Genomic DNA, 23275 nt, shown 5'->3' with positions numbered 1-23275 from the left:
GTGTTCTTGCCTGGAGAATCCCAGAGACGGGGAGCCTGGTGGGCTGCCGTCTATGGGGTCGCACAGAGTTGGACACGACTGAAGTGACTTAGCAGCAGTAGCATAGCGGCTTAATTTTAGAGTATTTTCATATGCTCTTTGAGATACAGAACTATGTGAACTCAGTTTGGAAGGAATTATTAGTCCATTTTATAGATACAGAAACAAGTTTGTCCAGGTGGTGAGTAAGTGGTTCAAACTCATTCAGCTATTCAGTGGCAAAGGTAAGAATAAACCCTTCTGATTCCAAGGCTTCATTTAGTAGAACTTTTGTGTTTTCCTTAAGAAATGTGTTTCATTTTGTATCATTAGGGTAATATAACTGGCTAAATATTTAGAAATTCTTGTGAGGCATAACAAGTAACAAAATTCTCATTTGAATTGCTTTTCTGTTTTTAAAGAGAAGAAGGTGATTATTCTATGTAATTTTATAATTAGAAGAAAATTGAGAAATACCCAGTTGAGTTATTCACTCAGTGCGAGAACTCATTGCCAAAGCTTTGCTAGTTACATTTTCTAATAACAAGGAACACACTATTTCATAAAAAAGTCAGTTCATTTTTGATGAGGCTCTGATGGCTGGAAAATATTTATAATGAGCTAAAGCTACTAATTTCCCATTTCCCTGTTGGTCTTAGTTTTGACATAGCTTTCATGTGAGAAATGGAAAGAACCCTGATTTAAGAACAAGAATTTGTATTGTTCAGGACTCTGGGTGCAGATGACAGAAACTAACTCAAATTAAAGGGAGGATCCACCAACCATGTAACCAAACTCCAGAAGGAGACATGACTGCTTTAAGGTCACCTGGATGGATGTGATGAGAGTGAGTTATTTCCTCTGCTGTTCTTGTGGCGGCCTCCTTATCTCAGGTTCTTCTTCTACAGGTTGTTAATGGTGAGGTGGGGAGGAATGGCCACTAGTAGCTTGCAACTTTGTCCTGTGGGAGAATAATCTTTTGCCTGAATTTCAAAGATCCTAAGAAAGAGTTTTTGATCATCACCCCATCCCACCCCGCCACCCTCACCTACTGGACCAAGAGGCGCTGTTTCAAATCATTTGAGAGTCCTGGCCCGCCTAGTGGGGCGTGGGCACATGTATGGGAAGATAGCTATTGACAGCCGCCCCCTACAATCTCACAGACAGGGTTGTGTGTTACCAGAACAGGGGACATGTGTCAGGCAACCAAGAAGCAGCTAAGCTCTTCAGGAGGCTACCCAGCTTGTTATATGTTTGATTTGTTTTTTCATCATTAATGATACTTACCTTGTCTATCTCAAAAGGTTATTATGAGATTCAGAAGAGAGTGTTTTTGTGAAAACTGGAAAGTGCTGCCCCAGTGGAAGGGCAGCTGTCGCGTTCTCGTTGGTTTGTTCCAGGTTGTAAATCCCTACTTTCTTTGCAGTGCTTCCCTACCAGAGTTTTAGACCTTTGATTACTTCTTTCCAGATGCTCTCTGGTTAATCAGCATCCTTCAGATCCCTAATGTCTGGAGCAGAGCGTGTACTCTACATGTGGCCTGACCAGTGAATAGTGAAAAAGTGACGGTACCCCTTGAACTTGGATTTTATATCTATATCTATCTTCTCCCCATTCTCACCCCAGAAGTTAATACAGTCCCTTGGCTTATATTGAACTTTCATCAAATCACACTTTTGTTCTTCTTTTATACATCTGCTGCTAGCTGATCCCTCCCCTCCTCCCACCCCACCCCCATTATGTGCTTCTGTGTTTATGTTGTTTTTGATTCTAAATGAAGGACAGTATTCTCTGTGTTTTTGCTTATCAGATTGTTATCACGACCACTGCAAATTTGAATCTGTCTTAGAATATTAGCACTTACTACTTTTTCCTTCCAACTTTGTGTTCTTTGTACATTTGACAAGCCTTTTTACAAGGTAATGAACTTACATTACCTGAACTTTCTGACCCCTCTTTCATGCCTTTGTTCTGTCTGCATCATTCATACCTTCTGTTGTTGAGGGCCAAAGCTGTTAGTCCTGTAGACCCTGCCTTCCCCCCTTACCTCCTGTCTTTTCAAGCATGTTTCTTCATCATTCATCAAACTTCTCGATCTCCTTCTCAAATTCAGTTTCTGTTCCTCCTCAGTAGTCCAACTGCAGGCAAATACTTGCATAAAAGTGCAAAGACATTGTATACTGATGACATTGCAGTGTTGCTCGTGATAGTGATAAACCATCTAAATATTTATCGTAGAGGATTAATTAAATTACCATAAATATCCAAGAATACTTATGCAATTATTTTTAAAATAAGGTAAATATATATCTACTGATGTGAAAAGATGTGACAGTGTATTAAATATTTTAAAACGTATTACAGAACAGAATGTACAGTACATTTTCAGGAATTTCAGTTATGTGAAAAATGTTTATCTCTGGAGAGGTACAGATGTATATGTTTATATATGCCTTGAAACTGTCTGGAAAAGTATCACACTTAATACTTGGATGTTAGAACTGGAGGAGGATTTATACATTTACTCTATGAAATTTTGCAGTTTGATTTTACTTTTACAATTAGCAGTTGAACATCAGTGTAGAGTCAGTAAATATCAGCAACAAGAAGATTGAGGTGGTAATTACAACTGGAGAAGTGGATGAGAAAAACTTGGACCATTAAAAAAAGAAGAAAATAGGGACCAGGTGGAAAGGCTGTCAGTAGACTGAGGTCATCCCTGTCCTAAGGACGGAAGACAGGTCCTCTTCTGTGTTGTTAAAGTAAATGCAACACTGTGACTGACATTCTTCCAGAGATGTTGAAGTGAGGTATTGCAGAGTGGAGGCGATTCTGCCAAGAAGAGTCACAGACCTGAGCCCAATTTGCAGGATGAATGGGAGTTTGTGAGACAGAAAATGAGAAGGTGGGCATTGCAGCCAGAGAGGCTGTGAAAGTTCACTGTGTGATGGTGTCGTGTGGAGAGCACTGTAGGTGCGCAGTGTGGAGGAGGAGGAGGTGGCGGAAGCGACGTGGGTGAGAAGGGGCCAAGGTGCTGGGAGCCTCAAACTCAGGCCATGGGGCTGAGACCGGACTGGGAGCACAGCAAGAAGAAGACTTTGCTAAAAAGATTATTTTATAAAAGGGACTTTGGCACCTTTGTTTCATTGCACTCAGGCTTGAAAGTATTTCTTTTAGACTTTGAAATGTTACAGCTTATATAGACTTCTTATGTGTGTATTTATAAAAGTGGTTTTACTTTGAAAATTTTGTGGAACACTCCCTTTTTAGCGCTATTCATTGAATATAGTCAATCAAAACAGTGGAAAGGTGAGTGGTAAACACAAGGAAATGGTGGAGCACTTCACCTTGATAAAGGAGGAGAAGAAATAAGATGAGGTTAGGATAAAGTTGACTGTAGCCAAGTGTACAGTCTTTATATCCTTATCAAGAGACGCTTTAAATTTTACGTGTTTGTTGGTAATGTCTTTGTCTCATTCATAGGCTCTGAAGACAGGACTCCAAAAAAGAGATTCTCTGAGGTGCAAAACGAGAGACGAGAGCAGGCCCAGCGGACTGTGTTGATCCACTGCCCAGACAAAATCAATGAGAAAAAGTTTCTCAAGTTCTTATCCCAGCATGGACCTATTAACAGCCACTTCTTCTATGAAAGTTTTGTAAGTATTTGAGAAATGGTCTGACTGAACAGTCATGTATATTTTTTTTAGTTATTTTTTGCTCTTTTGCCTCTGCCACATGGTAAAGCGATATTTTCTGTTAATATCCTACAGCTTTCTTTATCTAAATTTCTTTAATGAGGTTTTTTTTAATATGAGAAGTCCTTATAGGAGTATTACAGAATTATAAGCAGAATTATAACCGAATCATAATTTGACTACTTTAAATCATTCCATTATCTTAGGCATTGGAGCCAGTGGGAGGTCCTTTTTTACCTTTTAATTTTCTGTGTCAGCATTATTTTCAGCTTCACTTAACTCATACCATTTTATAGTGTTCCTTTTGTTAATCTGCTTATAATGGTTTAAAACCATTGCTTGTGTGCATACCATTGTAGATTTTAACAATGAACGTTTTTCATGTTGTGATAATTGCTTGAAATATGAACTAAAACACTTTTAGTTTAAAAATATTAATAGTATTTAGGAATATGTTCTATTCTTATGTTTTTGATCTAGGGTCTTTACGCTGCTGTAGAATTTTGTCAGAAGGAAAGTGTAACTTCGTTGCAGAATATAACCCGGACTCCAAGCCTGGGCCCAGAGGCTGCAATTCCATTCAAGTCACGTTATTTAAATTTAAAATTGAGAAATTCATTAAACCAGACTTCTGAACTATCAAGCATTCAATGTAGTAACCAGTCTTCTCCTTCAAGCAAGAAGCTGTATCAGTTACTTTGTTGTGCAGAAAGTGTAAGTTTTTAGGTATACTTCCCCAACTTGATATATGTGTATTTGACTTGTTTTGTACATTTTAAGTTTTTATTATCAAATATTATTAAATATTCAAATTACAGAGATAATGACCGAGTGAAAAGTAAAATCAATCCTTCCCCACTCCTTACCTGATGCACCATTTGTGATCATAAGAAGTAATCACATTCTTCCAAAGTTTTGGGCCTTTGGATTATTCTAGTTTTCTCTCTCTTGTCAACATGACATATAATTGTATATGACATTCTTTTTGTAAACTAAAAGATCTTATTTCTGGTTTTATCTCTTTTTTTCCTGCTCTGATAATGTTTGCAGTTGCTGGCCAGTCGCTCAGTTGTGTCTGACTCTTTGTGACCCCGGGGACTGCAGCAGGCCAGGTTTCCCTGTCCTTTACCATCTCCCGGAGTTTGCTCAAGCTCATGTCCATTGAGTTGGTGATGCCACCATCTCATCCTCTGTCACCCCCTTCTCCTCTTGCCTTCAGTCTTTCCCAGCATCAGAGTCTTTTCCAATGAGTTGCCTCTTCGCATCAGGTGGCTTAAGTATTGGTGCTTCAGCTTCAGCCTCAGTCCTTCTGATGAACATTCAGGACTGATTTCCTTTAGGATTGACTGGTTTGATCTCCTTACTGTCCAAGGGACTTTCAAGAGTCTTCTCCAGCACCACAGTTTGAAAGCATCAATTCTGTGGCCGTTAGCCTTCTTTATGGTCCAACTCTCATATCTGTACATGACTACTGGAAAAACCGTAGCTGTAACTATACGGACCTTTGTTGGCCAAATAATGTCTCTGCTTTTTAATATGCTGTCTAGGTTGGTCAGAGCCTTTTTTCCAAGAAGAAAGTGTCTTTTAATTTCATGGCTGCAGTCACCATCTGCAGTCATTTTGGAGCCCAAGAAAATAAAGTCTGTCACTGTTTCCATTGTTTACCCTTTTATTTGCCATGAAGCTATGGGACCGGATACCATGATGTTTATATTAGTTTTGGTTTTTCTTACAGACTTGTCAAAGATTTAGCTAGTTCTTTTCAAGAACCTCTTTATGGTTTTATTTATCAAAATATATTATTTGGGGGTATTGATTTTTCTAGTTTTTAAAACTTCTAACCTTTTATATTTCCTCTACTTTGTGGGCCTTTAAGGCTGTGGTTTTTATTTTAAATATGAATATTTAAGCTTCAGCATGCACCTTCATCGGAGAAGGCAATGGCACCCCACTCCAGTACTCTTGCCTGGAAAATCCATGGACGGAGGAGCCTGGTGGGCTGTAGTCCATGGGGTCACTAAGAGTCGGACACGACTGAGCGACTTCACTTTCACTTTTCTCTTTCATGCACTGGAGAAGGAAATGGCAACCCACTCCAGCGTTCTTGCCTGGAGAATCCCAGGGACCGGGGAGCCTGGTGGGCTGCCGTCTATGGGGTCGCAGAGTCGAACACGACTGAAGCGACTTAGCAGCAGCAGCAGCATGCACCTTCATGGTATGATCATTTTAGCACCAGTTTCCTAGGAAACATCCAGGACTGTTGTTCTAAGAAACTGGGGGATCGTGGGCCTTCATTCCTGAAACTTTGCTGCTTTCTAGTGTTTCTTGCCTTGAACATTGGCTCTCCTCTCCCCTGCAACTCCCTTTAAATGTCCAGCTCTGTGGTGGTTTCTACCTCCTCTACTAGAGCACTTTACTGTTTTCATTTTCCTTAAACAATACTTTATACTCAGTGCCTAAGAAAAGTCGTAGTTCTAATTCTAGCCAATTTTTATTTTGCTGGTATCCTTCCTCATTCCTCAGTACTTTTTAAAGGGCATTTGTAATAAGGCTCAATGTAAAAAGATTGTGTATTTTTAAAGTCAGTCTCCTAAGCCATCAAATATCTGAAATAATATGACCATTATGCAACATGACCTGAACATTTTCTGTGTTTTGTTGTTTTGTTTTGGCCAGCTAGGTAGATGACCAGCTGAACACTCTCTTGAGGGAATTCCAGCTCACAGAGGAGAACACCAGGCTTCGATATCTCACCTGCTCTCTCATTGAAGATGTAGCAGCTGCATACTTTCCAGACTGTGCAGTCAGACCCTTTGGCTCCTCGGTGAATAGTTTTGGGAAACTAGGATGTGATTTGGACATGTTTTTGGATCTAGATGAAATTGGAAAATTTACTGCTCAAAAGGTAACTGCATTTCTTTAAATCACAAAGTTAAAATTATTAGAAGAAATAAAGGAAATCTTTGGACTTAATAAAATTATAACTTGATTTCTAAGCTTAAGAGGCACTGTGGTTACAGAGTAAAGTCTATTTGATACTGCTTCTTTGGAATTGTAACATCTTTGCATTAGTCTAATATGTGGTCATTTTTTGTGAACATCTTAAACATGTAATAAAATGTTTGTTCCTTTCGGGGGTTGAGAAATTTTTTGGATAGACCAAGGTTACTTACTGTGTTTTTCAGATTATGTGTATATTAACTAATCGTTTTATCTGCATAACCTAGTTACTGAAATACTTTTTACATCTCATGTTATTTGCTTTTATTCATTTCTCAGAATTCTTCTGATTTTTATTGTATTCAAAGACTATGTTAGCTACATTTAAGTGTATGATTATTTATTTTTTATTTTATTTTATTTTTAAACTTTACAATATTGTATTGGTTTTGCCAAATAACGAAATGAATCCGCCACAGGTATACATGTGTTCCCCATCCTGAACCCTCCTCCCTCCTCCCTCCCCATACCATCCCTCTGGGTCGTCCCAGTGCACCAGCCCCAAGCATCCAGTATCGTGCATTGAACCTGGACTGGCGACTCGTTACCTTTTTATCGGGTTGTTCATTTATCATTGTTATGTCCATCATCTCTGTAAATGCCTTTTCTTTGAATTCTTTTTTGTTTATTAAGATGGCCCCTTGTTATCTGTCTCGGAAACCTTCTTCTGTATCACTATTTTCAGCTTTCACATTTTTGTTCAGTTGCTAAGTCATATCTGACTCTTTGAGACCCAATGGACTGCATTATGCCAGGCTTCCCTGTCCTTCACTGTCTCCTGGAGCTTGCTCACACTCATGTCCATTGAGTCAGTGATGCCATCCAACCATCTCATTCTCTGTTGCCCCTTCTCCTGCTCTCAATCTTTCGCAGCATCAGGGTCTTTTCCAATGAGAAGCTATGGTTTTTCCAGTAGTCATGTATGGATGTGAGAGTTGGATTATAAAGAAAGCTGAGCATCAAAGAACTGATGCTTTTGAACTGTGGTGTTGGAGAAGACTCTTGAGAGTCCCTTGGACTGCAAGGAGATCCAACCAGTCCATCCTAAAGGAAATCAGTTCTGAATATTCATTGGAAGGACTGATGCTGAAGCTGAAGCTCTAGTACTTCAGCCACCTTATGTGAAGAACTGACTCATCTGAAAAGACCCTGATGCTGGGAAAGATTGAATGAGGGAGGAGAAGGGAACTGCAGAGGATGAGATGGTTGGATGGCATCACTGACTCAATGAACATGAGTTTGAGTAAACTCTGGGAGTTGGTGACGGACAGGAAGGCCTGGCGTGCTGCAGTCCATGGGGTCGCAAAGATTCAGACACAACTGAGCAACTAAACTGAAGCTCTTCGCATCAGATGGCCACAGTATTGGAGCTTCAACTTCAGCGTTAGTCCTTCTAATGAATTTTCAGAGTTGATTTCCTTTAGGATTGACTGATTTGATGATCTTAGTGTCCAGGGGACTCTCAAGAGTCTTCTCCAACACCACAGTTCAGAAGCATCAGTTCTTTGGTGCTGTCTTCTTTATGGTCCAACTCTCACATCCATACCTGACTACTGGAAAAACCATAGCTTTGACTGGATGGACCTTTGTCGGCAAAGTGGTATCTCTGCTTTTAACATGCTATCTAGGTTTGTCATAGCTTTCCTTCCAAGGAGCAAGCATGTTTTAATTTCATGGCTGCAGTCATACTCTGCAGTGATTTTGGAGCCTGAGAAAAGAAAATCCATCACTGTTTCCACTTTTTCCCCATCTATTTGCCATCAAGTGATGGGACAGGATGCCATGATCTTAGTTTTCTGTATGTTGAGTTTTAAGTCAGCTTTTTCAGTCTTTCATCCTCATCAAGAGGCTCTTTCTGAGACTGTTGATATTTCTCTCAGCAACATAACATACGTTGTTATATTTTGGGTATAAATAGCAAATCACTGAATTTTATGCTTTTAGTCCAGTCTTTGAGTCTTTTTATTTATTATTACTGGTAAAATTTGATTTTATTTCTACTGTTTAATTTTTTATTTCCTATTTTCTATGCTTTTCCTTCCTTTCTTCCTCCTGTTGAATTCTTTCTTTATTCTGCCTTTTCATCCCTTACCTTCTTTCCATTTACAGTTTAGAGATTTTATATCCCATTTATAGTTTATTAACATGCATGTCTGACAGAGTAAAGTTAATCAGTGTGTCTGGTATCATCCCAAACAGTATAAGAGGGGCTTTAATTTAATTACAACTTTGATTTGGAAAAACTTCTGCACTTTTGTACAATCTTAGATTTCTATGACTTTTCTTTCTTATGTATTTCAAACTAATAATCTCTGTGTGACTGTCTAGTTGAAACGTCAAACTTAACATTTTGAAAACAAAAGTTTATCTTAATCTCCTTGTTGATATTCTTAAGTTTTTATGAAAGTTATTTATGTGTCACATGTTAATTAGTGGCATTTTAGCTTTCCTGATATTTGCTGTCACCTAAGCAAAGAAATCTAAGCTAATCTTTTAGGCCTGCCTCTTCATTTACATCCTCAAAGCTGCAGTCACAGGGTCCCTTAAAACTTCTCAGTTAAACGATTATAACAACATCTTGCTTTCCACGTATTCCTCGCATTATGCCTTGGTATTCTAGCCCTCAGGTTCTGCTGAAGTTACCTTAAAACACAGATTGGATCATCCACAAACTTAGAATTGTTCTTTTTAACAGAGAATTGAAATGATCTGTTTCGTAATTCATTTTAGTGATAATTTCTCATTCTGTATCTTCACACACCAGTTTTTCAGTTATATCACTTAATTACCTAATTGTAAGGCACTTTTATGATGTGGATAACAACGAAACAATTGTTATGTCTCTTCATTGAGGAGTGCTGTTTCCTTCCATTCCTGACTGCCATTCCTAAGCAGCTTGCAAGTCCTAGTTCTGATTCCACCTTCTTAAAACCATACTTGATTTTTTTTTTGCTCCAGTCAAAATTAATCACTCCTTTTTTGCAGTGTCTTGCTCATCTTTCTGTCTCTAGATTCCTCCTGGATTACATTTAGTTAGTGGTTGATCTGTGTCTCTCACTGTATCATAAGCGTGGGCAGAACAGGGACCGCGTCTGTTCGTTTTCTCATCCCACACAGTGCCTATCTGCTTGGTGTGTAATTACAGAGTCAAAACTGGCCAAGGAATATAAAACACATCACAGTGAAACGGATCAGTCTTACTAAGATGAACATGCTTTTAATACTTGAAGTTGTATTAAATTCCTGGCGGGGACACTTAAGTTGTATTAGGTTATTTTTATATTAAATAATTAACATGGCTAACAATATGTTGTGATGGTGAAAGCTTGGGCTCAGGAGCCACACTGCAGATTAATCATTCTTCTACTTACAGCTGTGTGACAATGGGTAAGTTATTTACCTTCTCTGTGCCTTGATTTTCCTAGCTGTAAAACTGGATTGGTGCTGTAGAACCAACTCATAGAATGAGAGGATTGGTAGACAGTAAGAAACAGTTTTTTTTCTGTTGGAAGTAGAGGAAGGAGTTGGAAACTTAGTTGGATGTTAGATTTCTGAACTAAAGAGCTATTTAAAAGACAGTGTTTTAAAAAAGTATTTTAAAAGACAGTGCTTCAGTCTCACTAAACAGTTTGACATAATTTTGTATGTAGGTTTAACTTAAGCAGTGTTGTTATATACTTATATTCTGAAATATGTGCTTATTTAAGATTATAATAGCTTTGCTAATAGAAACTTTTTAGAAATATAATGAAAAACAGGAGCATTTTTTAATTTTAATTTTTAAATAAATAAAAATAAATTAACAGCAACAAAAAGCAGGACTACTTTTAAATTCGTCCTCCATAAAGCAGCTTCTTTGATTGCTGTGTGCCGTCATGAACCTCTCCTTCCTCTTGGTGCTCTGTGTGTCTCGGTACCCCACCTTGGTTTGTAATTCTCGGGACTTGTTTTATTCTTCAGCCTGAGTTGAGGACAGTTAGGAAGAGATTATAACTAAATCTATAAATATGTCTTAGCTTCAATCTACTGTATCCTTTTAAAAAATGGCTGCAGAATATTCTATTGAATGAATGCACCATAATTTATTTCATAACCAGTCCTTTTTCGTTAGTTAGGGAGCAGTATCTTTTTTCCTGCTTTATTGCCAACTATAGTAGGTGATATTCTTAGGTTGTGCGTAACAGAAACCAACCCAGAGCAGCTTAAACAAACAGAAGTAGAGGAAGCATCCTAGAACTCAGGAGTCAGGAGTCAGGAGTGTGGGTGAGTCCTGGGAAAAGACTAGAACTAAAGTATAAACTATCAACAATCCACAAAGGGTCTGTTTCTCTCCATGTTTTGCTTTGTTTAATATCTTCCTCCCCTTCACTCTCCTTTCCCCACCCCACTTTGATTTTCTTTACTTTTTCATCCTGGTGGTGTAGCATGTGCCTGCCCCAAAGTTTCTGAGTTCCATTTCAGCCACCTGGTAGCCTCTGCCCCTCAGTTGCAGTTCCTGGTGGAAACACTGGGTGGTGAGGGGAGCCTCCATGCTGCTCACGTCAGCAACCCTGTCTGGTCCACATGCATTGTCAGGGCCTTCATCCTTTCAGGAGGAATGAGTTCTTGAAGAGGGGTGGGTTGAGGGTAGAGGGCTTTAAGCTAGATAGGGGTTTTAGAAGGTATTCTACCACACAAATAGTGCTGCAGTGAGTGAACAGCTTTGTAAATCTGCTCATTTGTATTAGCATTCCTTTGGGGTGATTTCCTAGGATTTTAGTAACTAATCAAAATCTTACATATTCAAAGTTTTGCTATTTCAATATTGAAGTTGTCCCAAAAGTATGTCTCAGTTTACACTCCTCTTGTCAGGATGGATGTGTTTCTCCTCACCCATCAAAGCTGGTCCTGTCAGCCTTTTTGTTTTTGCCAGACTGATAATCAAAAAAAACCTCATTGCTGTTTTAATTTCCTCTTAGTTTCTGGAAAACAAGAACATCTTTTACTATGTTTCTTGCTCAGTTTTATTTCTTCTGTTAATTTCTTATTCAAATGTTTTTGGCCATTTGTAGAATTCGGCTCTGTGTAAACCCTTCATAAATTAGGGACATTATCCCTTTATATGACATGTATTATTATCTTCATTTGTCTTCTGTCGAGTAATAAATATGCTTGGCCTTAAGATGATTTTCACTTTTATTCATTCATATTCTTTTGTGTGTTCTGGAATTTTGTGTCATGCTTAGAGAATCCTTTATGATTGTATAAACATTCTCCCATTGTATTCTGGTATTTTATTGTTCAAAACCTTTTTTATTGAAGTCTTTGCTCTGTGTTGAATTTATTTTGGTTTTGGACTAGTCTAGTTTCTTTTTTTGATGGCCACTTGACTCATTCTTTCAGTAGCATTTCTACAGTAATTTGCAGAGTTCATTTTATTAACTATTAAATGCCTATAGTTACATCTAGTTATATTGTCTGTTTCCTTCTGTTGATCTGCTCTTCTCATGCATGTATTTCCTGTTATAACTACTGTGGGTTTGCAGATCTTATGAAAATGGAAAGGCTGACTTGGAAAGGGCATGTATATATATATGTTCTCAGAGTCTGTGGTTCTGTGTGTAGTATTACATAAGTCAATTATAAAAAACCAATGATCTTTCAAGTTAGTATTTTATACTTTAGAGAATCAAAAGACAACTGAAGATTTTTTTAGTGTTTTTATTGAAGTATAAGTTGATCTACAGTGTCATGTTCATTTCTGGTGTACAGCAAAGTGATTCCATTATACATATATTGTGTCTATTCTTCTGCATATTCTTTTCCATTATGGTTTATCACAGGATATTTAATATAGTTATCTGTGCTATACAGTAGGACCTTGTTCATTTTATATATAGCAGTTTGTATCTGCTAATTCTAAACTCCTAATTTACTCCTTCCCTATCCCCATACCCTTTGGTAACCATAAGTTTGTTTTCTATGTCTATGAGTCTGTTTCTGTTTTATAAATAAGTTTATTTGTATCATATTTTAAATTCCACATATAAGTGGTATCATATATTTATCTTTCTCCTTCTGACTTCATGGTAATCCTTGGTCCATTTATGTTGTGTAAATAGCATTATTTCGTTCTTCTTTTTTGGCTGAGTAGTATTCCAGTGTGTGTGTGTGTGTGTGTGTGTGTGTGAGTGAGTGTATATCACATCATCTTTATCTGTTCATCTGTCAGTGAACATTTAGGCTGCTGCTATGTCTTGTCTGTTGTAAATAGTGCTGCCGTGAGCATTGGGGTGCGTGTATCTTTTCAGATTTTTCTCCAGATAAATGCTCAAGAGATGGAGTTTTGGATCATATGGTAGCTCTATTTTTGGTCTTGTAAGAAACCTCCATACTGTTTTCCATAGTGGTTGCACCACTCCCATCATCAGTGCAAAAGGGCTCCCTTTTCTCTTCACCCTCTCCAGCATTTATTATTTGTAGACTTTTTAATGATGGCTGTTCTGACTGGTGTGAGGTGATATTTAATTGTTTTAAATTTATTTTTAATTGAAGGATAATTGCGTTACAGTATTGTGATGGTCTCTGCCATACAGCAGCATGAATCAGCCATAGGTATACATATGTCCCCTCCCTCTTGAACCTCCCTCCCACCTAATTTTAGCTTTGATTTATGTTTCTCTAGTAATTAGCGATGTTGAGCATCTTTTCATGTGACTATTGGCCATCTGTGTGTCTTCTTTGGAGAAATGTCTGTTTAGGTCTTACACACATTTTTTGATTGGGTCTTTTTTTTTTTTCTTTGGTTTTTGTTTTTGTCATTGAGTTGTATGAGCCATTTGTATATATTGGCCCTTGTCCAGTTGAACTGTTTGCAGATATTTTCTCCTAGTCTATCAATTGTCTTTTCATTTTGACAATTGAGGGTTTTTGGTCTGCTTTTGGCTGTGATTGCATGGAGAATTTTTTGTGTCTGTATGGTTATTAATTTTTTGTTTTGTGTGTGTGTGTTTTGACCAGAAATGACTTAGAGCATCTTTTTAGAAAAGTTTCAGAAGTTCCTTTTTATAAAAAGCTCCTATTTGCTAATGTTTTTATTATTCAGACCTCAGGAAATTTTCTGATGGAATTTCAAGTGAAAAACGTTCCTTCGGAAAGAGTTGCAACTCAGAAGATCCTGTCTGTGATAGGAGAGTGCCTAGACCAGTTTGGCCCAGGCTGCGTGGGAGTCCAGAGGATCCTGAATGCCCGCTGCCCGCTTGTCAGGTTTTCACACCAGGCCTCCGGGTTTCAGTGTGATCTGACTACTAACAATAGGTACAGTCTCTTACTTACCATCTTAAATGAACGTTACAAAGGATTAGCATAGTTTTTCTTGTGCAGAAACAGTGATTTTTGACTCTTGGATATGCTTTACTAGTAATTTTTTTAAAACGTGAAAACTTGAAAAGTAGGAAGTACTTGGGTTTTTTTTTTTTTTGGTGTTCTTAATAAAATGTTAAGATACTGTGTTAAAATGTTAACATACCTAACAAACATCTTCTGAGAACTGTGTTTCATTGTTCCTACTTATGTAGCCTGATAACAACTCAAAAGTTCTGAGTATCTAGCCTTCTAGTTTACTTAGAAAGTAAAGTGGCATCTTGAGTTTGCCCTGGGAATTGCCTCCAGATATAGTCAACTTTGTGTCAAACAAATGGTGAACTGAGCAGCCTAAGAAGACTGCATAGTTTTCTTCAGCATGTTTTCATTTTATTATCAATCTGTTTGCTTAAAAAAGGGGGGTAATGAGAATGACAAGTTCTTTTATGCCCTGATAACTTTTCTTTGGTTCTCAGTAGGGAAAACTTCAGTTGAGGCGTTTGTTTCTTTACACTCTAGTGTACTCATTGCGTGCATTTCGTCTCCCTGTACTATCTGTTAGTTAAATAATCATAACTAAAAATAGATTCAGAAAATCCAATCTAAAGCAGTTTTGAATAAACTCAAGTGTTCGCTAACGAGTCAGTGCTAAATACTTCTGAATTTCTCTCAAGTGGCTCATGGACTAAAAATAAATAAAATGCATACTATACTTTCTCTCATTACTATATTTTCTTTATAGTATGTAAGTCGAATAAAATGACTTTTATCTTTGTAATAATGTTCTTTTCATTGTCTTGTTGCTATAGTTTTTAAAACTTTAATATGCATCAGACTTTTTATATTTGCATGTTTCTTTATATCAGATACCTTGTACTGTGTGCTCGGAGAAGGCAATGGCACCCCACTCCAGTACTCTTGCCTGGAGAATCCCATGGACGGAGGAGCCTGGTGGGCTGCAGTCCGTGGGGTCGCTGAGAGTCGGACACGACTGAGCGACTTCACTCACTCACTCACTGTGTGCTACTTCTTTTTCAGCTTAATTTAGCTTCATTTACATAGCTAACGCATTTAATCACCATGAATTTCCACCCATGATGTGCCACCCATGGGTACTTAGTAGACAGTTTGGAGTTGATACTGTGAAATAACATGTGCCCTCTCTTGGTTCTTTGAGAAATTACAAGACATGTCTTGATCATTAGGAACTTAATTTTAAAATATTTCTTATAATTCTTTGCATTATAACATATAACTAGAAGACTTAGAAAATAGGCTCTGAAGACTGATTTCTTAATACATATTTAATCTTCCTGAGTTGTGGTTTTTATAAATAGTACACTTAACTAATTTTGGCTAAATTTTAAAAGACTTATACTTTCTTGATAAAATAATATTTCCCTTGTCTGTTGAAGGACTAGATAATCTCCCTTTCCCATTCTGAAGTGTCCTGATTTGGATGATAAAGTATAAGGTTAGGTCACCTATAATCAATCCATAACAAAATCAAATTGTTTTTGAAATTCAGTTATCAGGAAATCTTTGTCATATATTTCTTCCTGTGGTGAGTGCAAATCCTACATATGACTTCATTTCCCTTATAGCTTCTTCTGATAGGAAGATCAGAAATAATCATGCAGCACAGTTTTAATTAATCTGCAGAACCATTGGATTGGAATGCCTGTAGCCCAAATAGATTCTGATTCTGACTTTGTTCATTCTGTCTTTATCTCCTCTGCATGTATCTTCAGTGCCCCTTAAAACACTAGAAAAGCTGTGGGTGCAACAAATAAACACAGGAATTAATGATGACTTAAAACAGAAAAGGACTAGTTAATCTACATTGCAACTAAAGTATGAAGCTCCTACTTACAGACCTGCCTGTGTCTTTATTGATAATTAATAAAGAGCACTTAGGTATTTCACTTATTACATCATGTTTAGGGACTTTGATTTAAAATTTTTAAGTATGATAACTGCATTGTGGTTGTCAGCATTTAGAATAATGTTTTAATGATAATGAAAGGTTACCATTCATATTAAATGTTATATTGCAGATACATAATGCATTTGATGATCTGCTCTTGTTGTTCTGAATATGTTTAGATAGAGTAAGATAGTTAGATATGTGCCCAGGTTTGTGTTTTGTTCTACTCTGGGATCATATTTTGGGGGGGTTGAAAATTTCTGTTATTTTTCTCTTTCGAAGGATTGCCTTGAAAAGTTCTGAACTGCTTTACATGTATGGTGCCCTGGACTCGCGGGTTAGAGCCTTGGTGTTCAGTGTCCGATGCTGGGCTCGAGCACATTCGTTAACGAGTAGTATTCCTGGTGCTTGGATTACAAATTTCTCCCTCACCATGATGGTCATCTTTTTTCTCCAGAGGAGGTCACCTCCTATTCTTCCAACACTAGACTACCTAAAAACCCTTGCAGGTGAGACTCAAAGCATCTGTTTTCTCTCTAACTGTTTGAATGGATAGCAGTACCATGTGTTATCAAAGCCATGTGTGTGTGTTTGTTTATTGTTCAGTTGCTCAGTCAGGTAACTTTGCAACCCCATGGACTGCAGCATGCCAGGCCTCCCCGTCCTTCACTATGTACTGGAGTTTGCTCAGACTCATGTCCATTGCGTTGATGATGCCATCCAACCATCTCATCCTGTCTCCCCCTTCTCCTCCTGCCTTCAGTCTTTCCCAGCATCAGGGTCTTTTCCAATGGGTCGGCTCTTTGCATCAGGTGGCCAAAGTATTGGAGCTTCAGCATCAGTCCTTCCAATGAATATTCAGGGTTGACTTCCATTAGGATTAATCTCCTTGCTGTCCAAGGGACTCTCAAGAGTCTTCTCTAGCACCACGGTTTGAAAGCATCAGTTCTTGGGCACTCAGTTTGTTTAAGGGTCATGTATTTTCAAAGTGTTGTGACTCTTATTAATAAAATCTAAAAACTGTTAATTTACTTAATGTCCACCAGGGGTCATGAGAGCTGATGATTTGTGAAGCAGAGGCCTATAAAATTTTTCAAGAGCTCTGTCTTTCTGTGTCAGTTGGCAACATTGTTTACCATCTCCTGAGCCAATTGGAGCCTCTCCTGCCTTGACCAAGTTTGGAATGACCTTGGAGAAAAATATATCCCAGATGCAGCTTCTGATTGGAGCCCAGCTTACAAATGACTTTCCAAGTTTGAATCTATTTCCAGATTTCTCTTAGAAATGCCAAAAACCATTTCATGGTGTTTCAAGGTCCTAGATTTTTTTTTTTTTTGGTTGAAAGTTTATAGGCAATCTTAGGTAAATGGTTTTAGAATTAGTATACTATTTAATTTGTGTTTTAAATAAATTGAAATTTTGATAGTCTGCTGGGGGAGATACTAAAGTATTACAGTCTTAAATTATGAAAGGAAAATAATTCAGGGATTTACTCAGAAAATGTATATGCAGTCCATCGTCTGCCCCTCCTATATATTGCTGCCAGATAATTCTTTTAAAGTACATTCCTAAAGTGGCCCTCTTTAAAGGGATTGTAAAAGGATTTTATTCCCTAGAAAATAAACCTCAGGCAGTTGGCTTAGCTTTGTATTATATAGGATCTTCACCTCTAGCCATTTTTCCAGCCTCTTCTCCCACTCTTTCTCTTCATGTGTTCCCACATTTCAGCCAATAACATGTTCATAACATTTCCTCTTAGCTCCTTTTTATATGATATTTGTTTTTCATCCTGGAACATGCCTTTTCTTCTCTATAAATTCTTTTAAGTTCACTTCCATGCCACTTTTCTTATTATTCAAATTAGAAGTAATCTCTTCTTTCCCTCAAACACTGTAAGTGTTGGTCCCACTTGAAAATAAGCTTTAAAAATCTCCGTGTGGTAGGTTATGGAAAGTAGGAAGTTTAGAGGGAGGTAGAGTGGTGGGCCTGTATCTCACCTTTGAGGTCCATGCCTGTGTTCATCTCCTCATTCGGTGTCATTCATTCACTCCGGATCTGTTGGCTACAAACTATGTGTCAGGTGTGGGTTTTGGTGCAGTGGTCTACATATAGACGATAGACGATGTTCTCAGGCAACGCTTAAATCTAGTAAAGAGATAAGATGCACACAAACAGAAAACCTGGATAGGTCTCACCTATTAGCCGCCTGGAAAGAGCACTTCCTGTTCAGTCCTGCTGTGTGCACTGATGCTTAAGACTACTTTCCTAGAAACTGTTTGGGGAGGTATCATGGATTTTGGAGTTCAGAAGCGAAGAAAGAATAGAAACTGAAGAAAGGAGGCTGCTTTGAAGCAGATTTGTGTTAGCGGCACACCATCACACCTTGATGGTTCTCTCCCACCCCTGCTGCTGTCCGGCCCTCCGCATCCCTGCCTGGGGACATTTGCACCGCTTCTCCCTTCCCACTGGTCTGGTCTTAACTAACAGTGATTTTCAGAAATTCACATCTAATTGTAGTATTCACTCTCTTGAAATCCTTTTAGTAATTTTCCTATTATTTTTTTAAATTTCCACTAATTGTTTTAGAAAAAGAATATAATTTGTGAACAAATTTAAAATGACATGTTGAGTTTTTATTCCAAATCTATTTTAAGCCGAATACAAATTTAATCACATTCTACAGCATCAAAACATTCCTTTGATGGGAATTCTTTTATTTTCTACTTAAAAATACCAAGTTGGTTGTTTAACATTTTTCATGCTCATTCTTAAACATGGTCAGAGAAATCAGGCCATTTCAGTTGCTTTTTTCCACATAGCAAATTATAGGTGTGAATTGCTAATAAATGTAAAAGTGAACTTGATATAATTGTTGCTACTTTTTGATCATTGATTTTTAAACTTCTAGTGAAATCTTGAACTTTCTATGAAATACTTTTTCATAGGTAAATGTGTGTATGAAGGATGTGGTAAAGATAATTTTGAGAAGAATGTATCTAAATTTTTTTTCCTATTCATTTACATATTCTTTAGAATCCATGCTTTTTATACTTTCTGATTTTAACCAGGGGTCCCAGACCAATGTATCTTCAACAGTATATGGCTAAGAATAAAAACAATGTTAAACTGTGAAATCATTGCCATCATGGGAACCCCGTGGTTCATCAGCTGAGGGGCTTGAGTCCTGTTACAGTCATTTTCTTCTGAACTGTGCCTTTCGTTTGATATTCAGATAGAGCCTATCAATTTGTATTGTTTCAAAAAGAAGAGAGTAAGCTTGCTTGATTGCCTGGTAGTTTATTAGTAGAAGGCAGTGTCAGTTTGTGGAACACCTGTCAGCACTTCTAGGACTCTGTCAACCACTGTTTGAAATCTGGAAGTTGAAGTCCAGAGCTTCTAGCTTTGCGTTTAGGGTCCCTCATGATCTTTGTCTTCCTCCGCTTCTTGTACCTTCTCTCCTCTGTGCAGCTCAGGAGCTGCAGTTCTCCACACTCCTCACTGATCCTAGAGCCTCTGCACTTCTGCATCTTGTGCCTTCGCCTGCAGTGGCTTCTTCTCCTGCCTTCTCTTTTTACCTGGAGAAGCTCATCCCGATCAAGCCAGGGAAGAGAAGAGACAAACCCAGTCCAGAATGTGACTTCTTAGGTCTTTCCTGGCTTCCTCTCTCCTCCCTTCCTTCTCGGAGGTGGTGCCCTGGTGCCTTCCAAGCACCTGGAACACACCTGTATTGTGACAACTATTAGATTGTTTTCTTTGACCTGGCTGCCTTGACCAAGCGTTTCTAGGTCAGGCTGTCTCTGCATTTTCCACTCCTGGCTTAGAGGAGTTCAGTAAATAGATTCAGATGATTGGATGAACATTTTAAAGTTGAAGGCTGTTTGTACTGAGCCCAATGGCAGCTTTCATATTTTGGTTATTCTTGAAGTTTGTCTCTTCATGTTCTCTTACAGTCTCTACTGCTTTCCCCGTGTGTCTCTTATTTTCTTGCGTTTTCTGTCTTGTTTTGGCTTTGGTCCCTTTGTAATATTTACTTCTGTGCTTAATGCTTTTAATCCAGCATCTTCCTCTTATAATCAGTCATTTGATTAGAGTTCTTTTGTTTAGGTTGCCTGTTTTTCTTTCCTATGATGAATTAAAGGTTTCAAGAAGAAATGACTGGGTGGCACTTTCAGCAAGTTTGATGCAGAGACCCCAACATAGAAGAGAGCTTTAGTTGCTCATTCTCCGTGACCCAGTGACAATTCTTTGAGTTCCAGGCACTTGGGTGAAATTTTTTTTGCATCATCTGAGTTTCCTATGTTAGAACATGCTCTTTCAGTCTTTTTTTCTGGAAGAGAAGGCCTGGCTTCTGACATGCTGAAACTTTGGCGTTTATTACACCATTTGTTGTGTTTAGAACAGTTTTCCCACTCTCAAACGTGTCTTGCATCTCCTAGTATAGAGATTCTTTCTTGTACCAGGTAAACCTGACATTTTCTGTCAGGAAGAGACCTGGGGGTCTCACTGCTCTAAGCATCAGGCATCCAGGCTGGGCCCTTCTGGTCAGACCTGGCACTTCAGCTGCTAAGCTTTTGGAGGCTCTGCCTGAATGTCTGGTTTCTTCTTGGCTTTCTTTACTGCTGGTTTAGGACCCAGTGTTCTCAGATCTCTTTCAGTCATTGCTGCTTGTTCATCAGTTCTTCAACGTAAAATTTTTGGTTGCTCTTGTCTTTCCTATTCTCCATCTTTAAGATTTTATGTCATTTTACTCTCATTTCAGTAGTGCTTTGGGGTAAAGGTAGATGCTGAGTTTTTATATCACCATCTTTACCCCAGAGCATGTGCTCTGAAACAGCATGTAGGTGCCACCCAGAGGGGCTGAGTGTCACTGGCATGCGTGGCCTGGAAGGAGGGGTAATAGGACTTGACCTTGTCTGTAGATTGCCAGTGTTTCATACAATACTTCTAAGAAGTAAGTAATTTCCATAGAAATGAACAGAGAGAAATAGGGTGGCATAGGAGCTTCCCAGGTGGCTCAGCAATAAGGAATCCACCTGCCAGTGCAGGAGACATCCCTGATTTGGGGAGATCCCCTAGAGTAGGAAAGGGCAACCCTCTCCAGTATTCTTGCCTGAGAAATCCCATGGACAGAGGAGCGTGGTGGGCTACAGTCCATGGGATCGCAAAGGGTTGGACATGACTGAGCGACTGGGCATGCACACATACAACAGGCTGTCATGTTTGAATAGGCTGAGAACGATTTCTCTACGGCAACATGGTTCAGTAGAGCTTCCTGTCATCACATTGTCCATTGGGCAGCCACTTGTTACCTGCGGCTCTCAGGCACTTGAAATATGGTTAGTGTGACTAAGGAACTGAATTTTTAATTTTAATGGCTATCATTTGTATATTAGTTTAATAGCAGAAAAACAGGAGCGAGAGTAAAAAGGGAGAAGACTCAACAGCTGAGTTGTTTCCTGGGTTTGAATGCTTTAGGGGTTTTGAGAAAACAAAACTGGCCCTGTCTTAAATCAGGGGGTCGTTTTTTTCCTTCAAGTTTTACTGCTTTCTGTTAAAAACTTTTTCTGGTGAAGACCAACAGTTATAGACACAGTCTGTTTTTCATCACTGTACATTCCTAGAAATATTCAGTACTTTAATATAGATATACTTTAAAGTGGATTTACTTTTCTATTGTAAATATATTCCTGGAAAAAAGAAAAATAAGACACAGCAGCTAGAAGAGCATCAGTATATATGACTGGCCTGCTGATAATTTGAAATAATAAGGCATGTGCCCAGGTCCCAGGAAAAATAAATCTAAGTGGACCTGTATATAAATTCTTCAGTTGTATAACAGTGCACATAAAATGTGCTGTTAAAAAATGAGTAACAGTTTTAGAATTTAGTATCAGTGTTAGAATCTGGAATGATTTTTGAGTACTTAAGTCAGTAACCAGGGTTTTAACCAAAAAATAACCAAAACCACACCAAAAAACGGGAGGTGGTAGTTTGAAGAAACCTTGTTTTATGAATTTCTCTCTGGCTGTTACAGATAATCATTCAAAGTCAAATATCAGCTAACATTCAGATTCGTGGTTATGTGCCTGCTGTATGCTGGACACTGTTGCTGTGGACTGGCCAGTGGGAAGAGGGAAGGTCATCACTGCCTTGGACTGGACAGTGGTCTCTCTAGTCCCAGACTGGGGTCAAGGAGTAGATAGCATGAATGCAGCCATAGTGTGGTCAGGTGCTTGCTGATGGAGCACAGGACAAAAGGCTGGGCGCCCCCTTACAGCTAGGAAAAGAGAAAGCCTTTTTAGTGGGGGTTGATTAGTCTTTTAAGAGTGGGAGTTTGTTTGCCTGCATTTGTACAGTGGGAGGTGGATTAGAATGGATGAAGGATTTCATGGTGGCTGTATATTTATCCATAACTAGGGAAGCGATTACCTCTAAAGATGTAAATACTGTTAGGAAAGGTGAATTGTGTGAGTCCACTGTGCTGTTAAATGAGTCTTACTGAATCCCGGTCACTGCAGAGGCCTGCCTCTTAGAAATTACCAGAAGTTTTTCAGAACTCTTAGAACATTCAGTTTGTATGTGTCTTGGATGAGTTGTTGAAAGTAAATGCACAAAAGGGTAATAAGACTGAAAATGGAGATCTAAATTAAATATCATTGATCAAAGATAGTACCAGGATTTAAGTTAGTGAAAGATGGGAACGGTCTACATTTTCATTTATTACTAGAAAATTGATGACCTCAGAGGATAGATTACGAATCATTGAGCGTCGATGGACAGTCTGTTCACCAAAGTTCATGTAAGGTTAATTTTACTGTAGTATAATTGCTCTCAAATCCTTTTTAATGGAGTTTTAATCCTACTATTTATACTATATATAAAAAACCCTGACCAATAATCAGATCAGATCAGTGGCTCAGTCGTGTCTGACTCTTTGCGACCCCATGAATCGCAGCATGCCAGGCCTCCCCGTCCATCACCAACTCCCGGAGTTCACTCAGACTCACGTCCATCGAGTCAGTGATGCCATGCAGCCATCTCATCCTCTGTCGTCCCCTTCTCCTCCTGCCCCCAATCCCTCCCAGCATCAGAGTCTTTGCCAATGAGTCAACTCTTCGCATGAGGTGGCCAAAGTACTGGAGTTTCAGCTTCAGCATCATTCCTTCCAAAGAAATCCCAGGGCTGATCTCCTTCACAATGGACTGGTTGGATCTCCTTGCAGTCCAAGGGACTCTCAAGAGTCTTCTCCAACACCACAGTTCAAAAGCATCAATTCTTCGGCGCTCAGCTTTCT

At 38.6% G+C, this 23275-nt stretch overlaps 1 protein-coding gene across 2 annotated transcripts in view; it reads left to right on the top strand.

The window, feature by feature from the left end:
- MTPAP (mitochondrial poly(A) polymerase) overlaps positions 1-23275 on the top strand; it is a 30560-nt gene that overhangs the window by 1477 nt on the left and 5808 nt on the right. For both annotated transcript variants that reach the window (XM_010860026.1, XM_010860025.1), the window contains exons 2-6: positions 3502-3674; positions 4194-4427; positions 6394-6618; positions 13798-14009; positions 16264-16490. In XM_010860026.1, the coding sequence (XP_010858328.1) occupies positions 3502-3674; positions 4194-4427; positions 6394-6618; positions 13798-14009; positions 16264-16490 (1071 nt within the window). The remainder of the gene's footprint in view (positions 1-3501; positions 3675-4193; positions 4428-6393; positions 6619-13797; positions 14010-16263; positions 16491-23275) is intronic.

Source organism: Bison bison, unplaced genomic scaffold, assembly GCF_000754665.1.
Source record: "Bison bison bison isolate TAMUID 2011002044 unplaced genomic scaffold, Bison_UMD1.0 scf7180017864461, whole genome shotgun sequence".
NCBI classification, from domain to species: domain Eukaryota; kingdom Metazoa; phylum Chordata; class Mammalia; order Artiodactyla; family Bovidae; genus Bison; species Bison bison.
The sequence above is the reverse complement of the archived record's forward strand: the minus strand, read 5'-3'. Positions and strand labels throughout refer to the sequence as shown.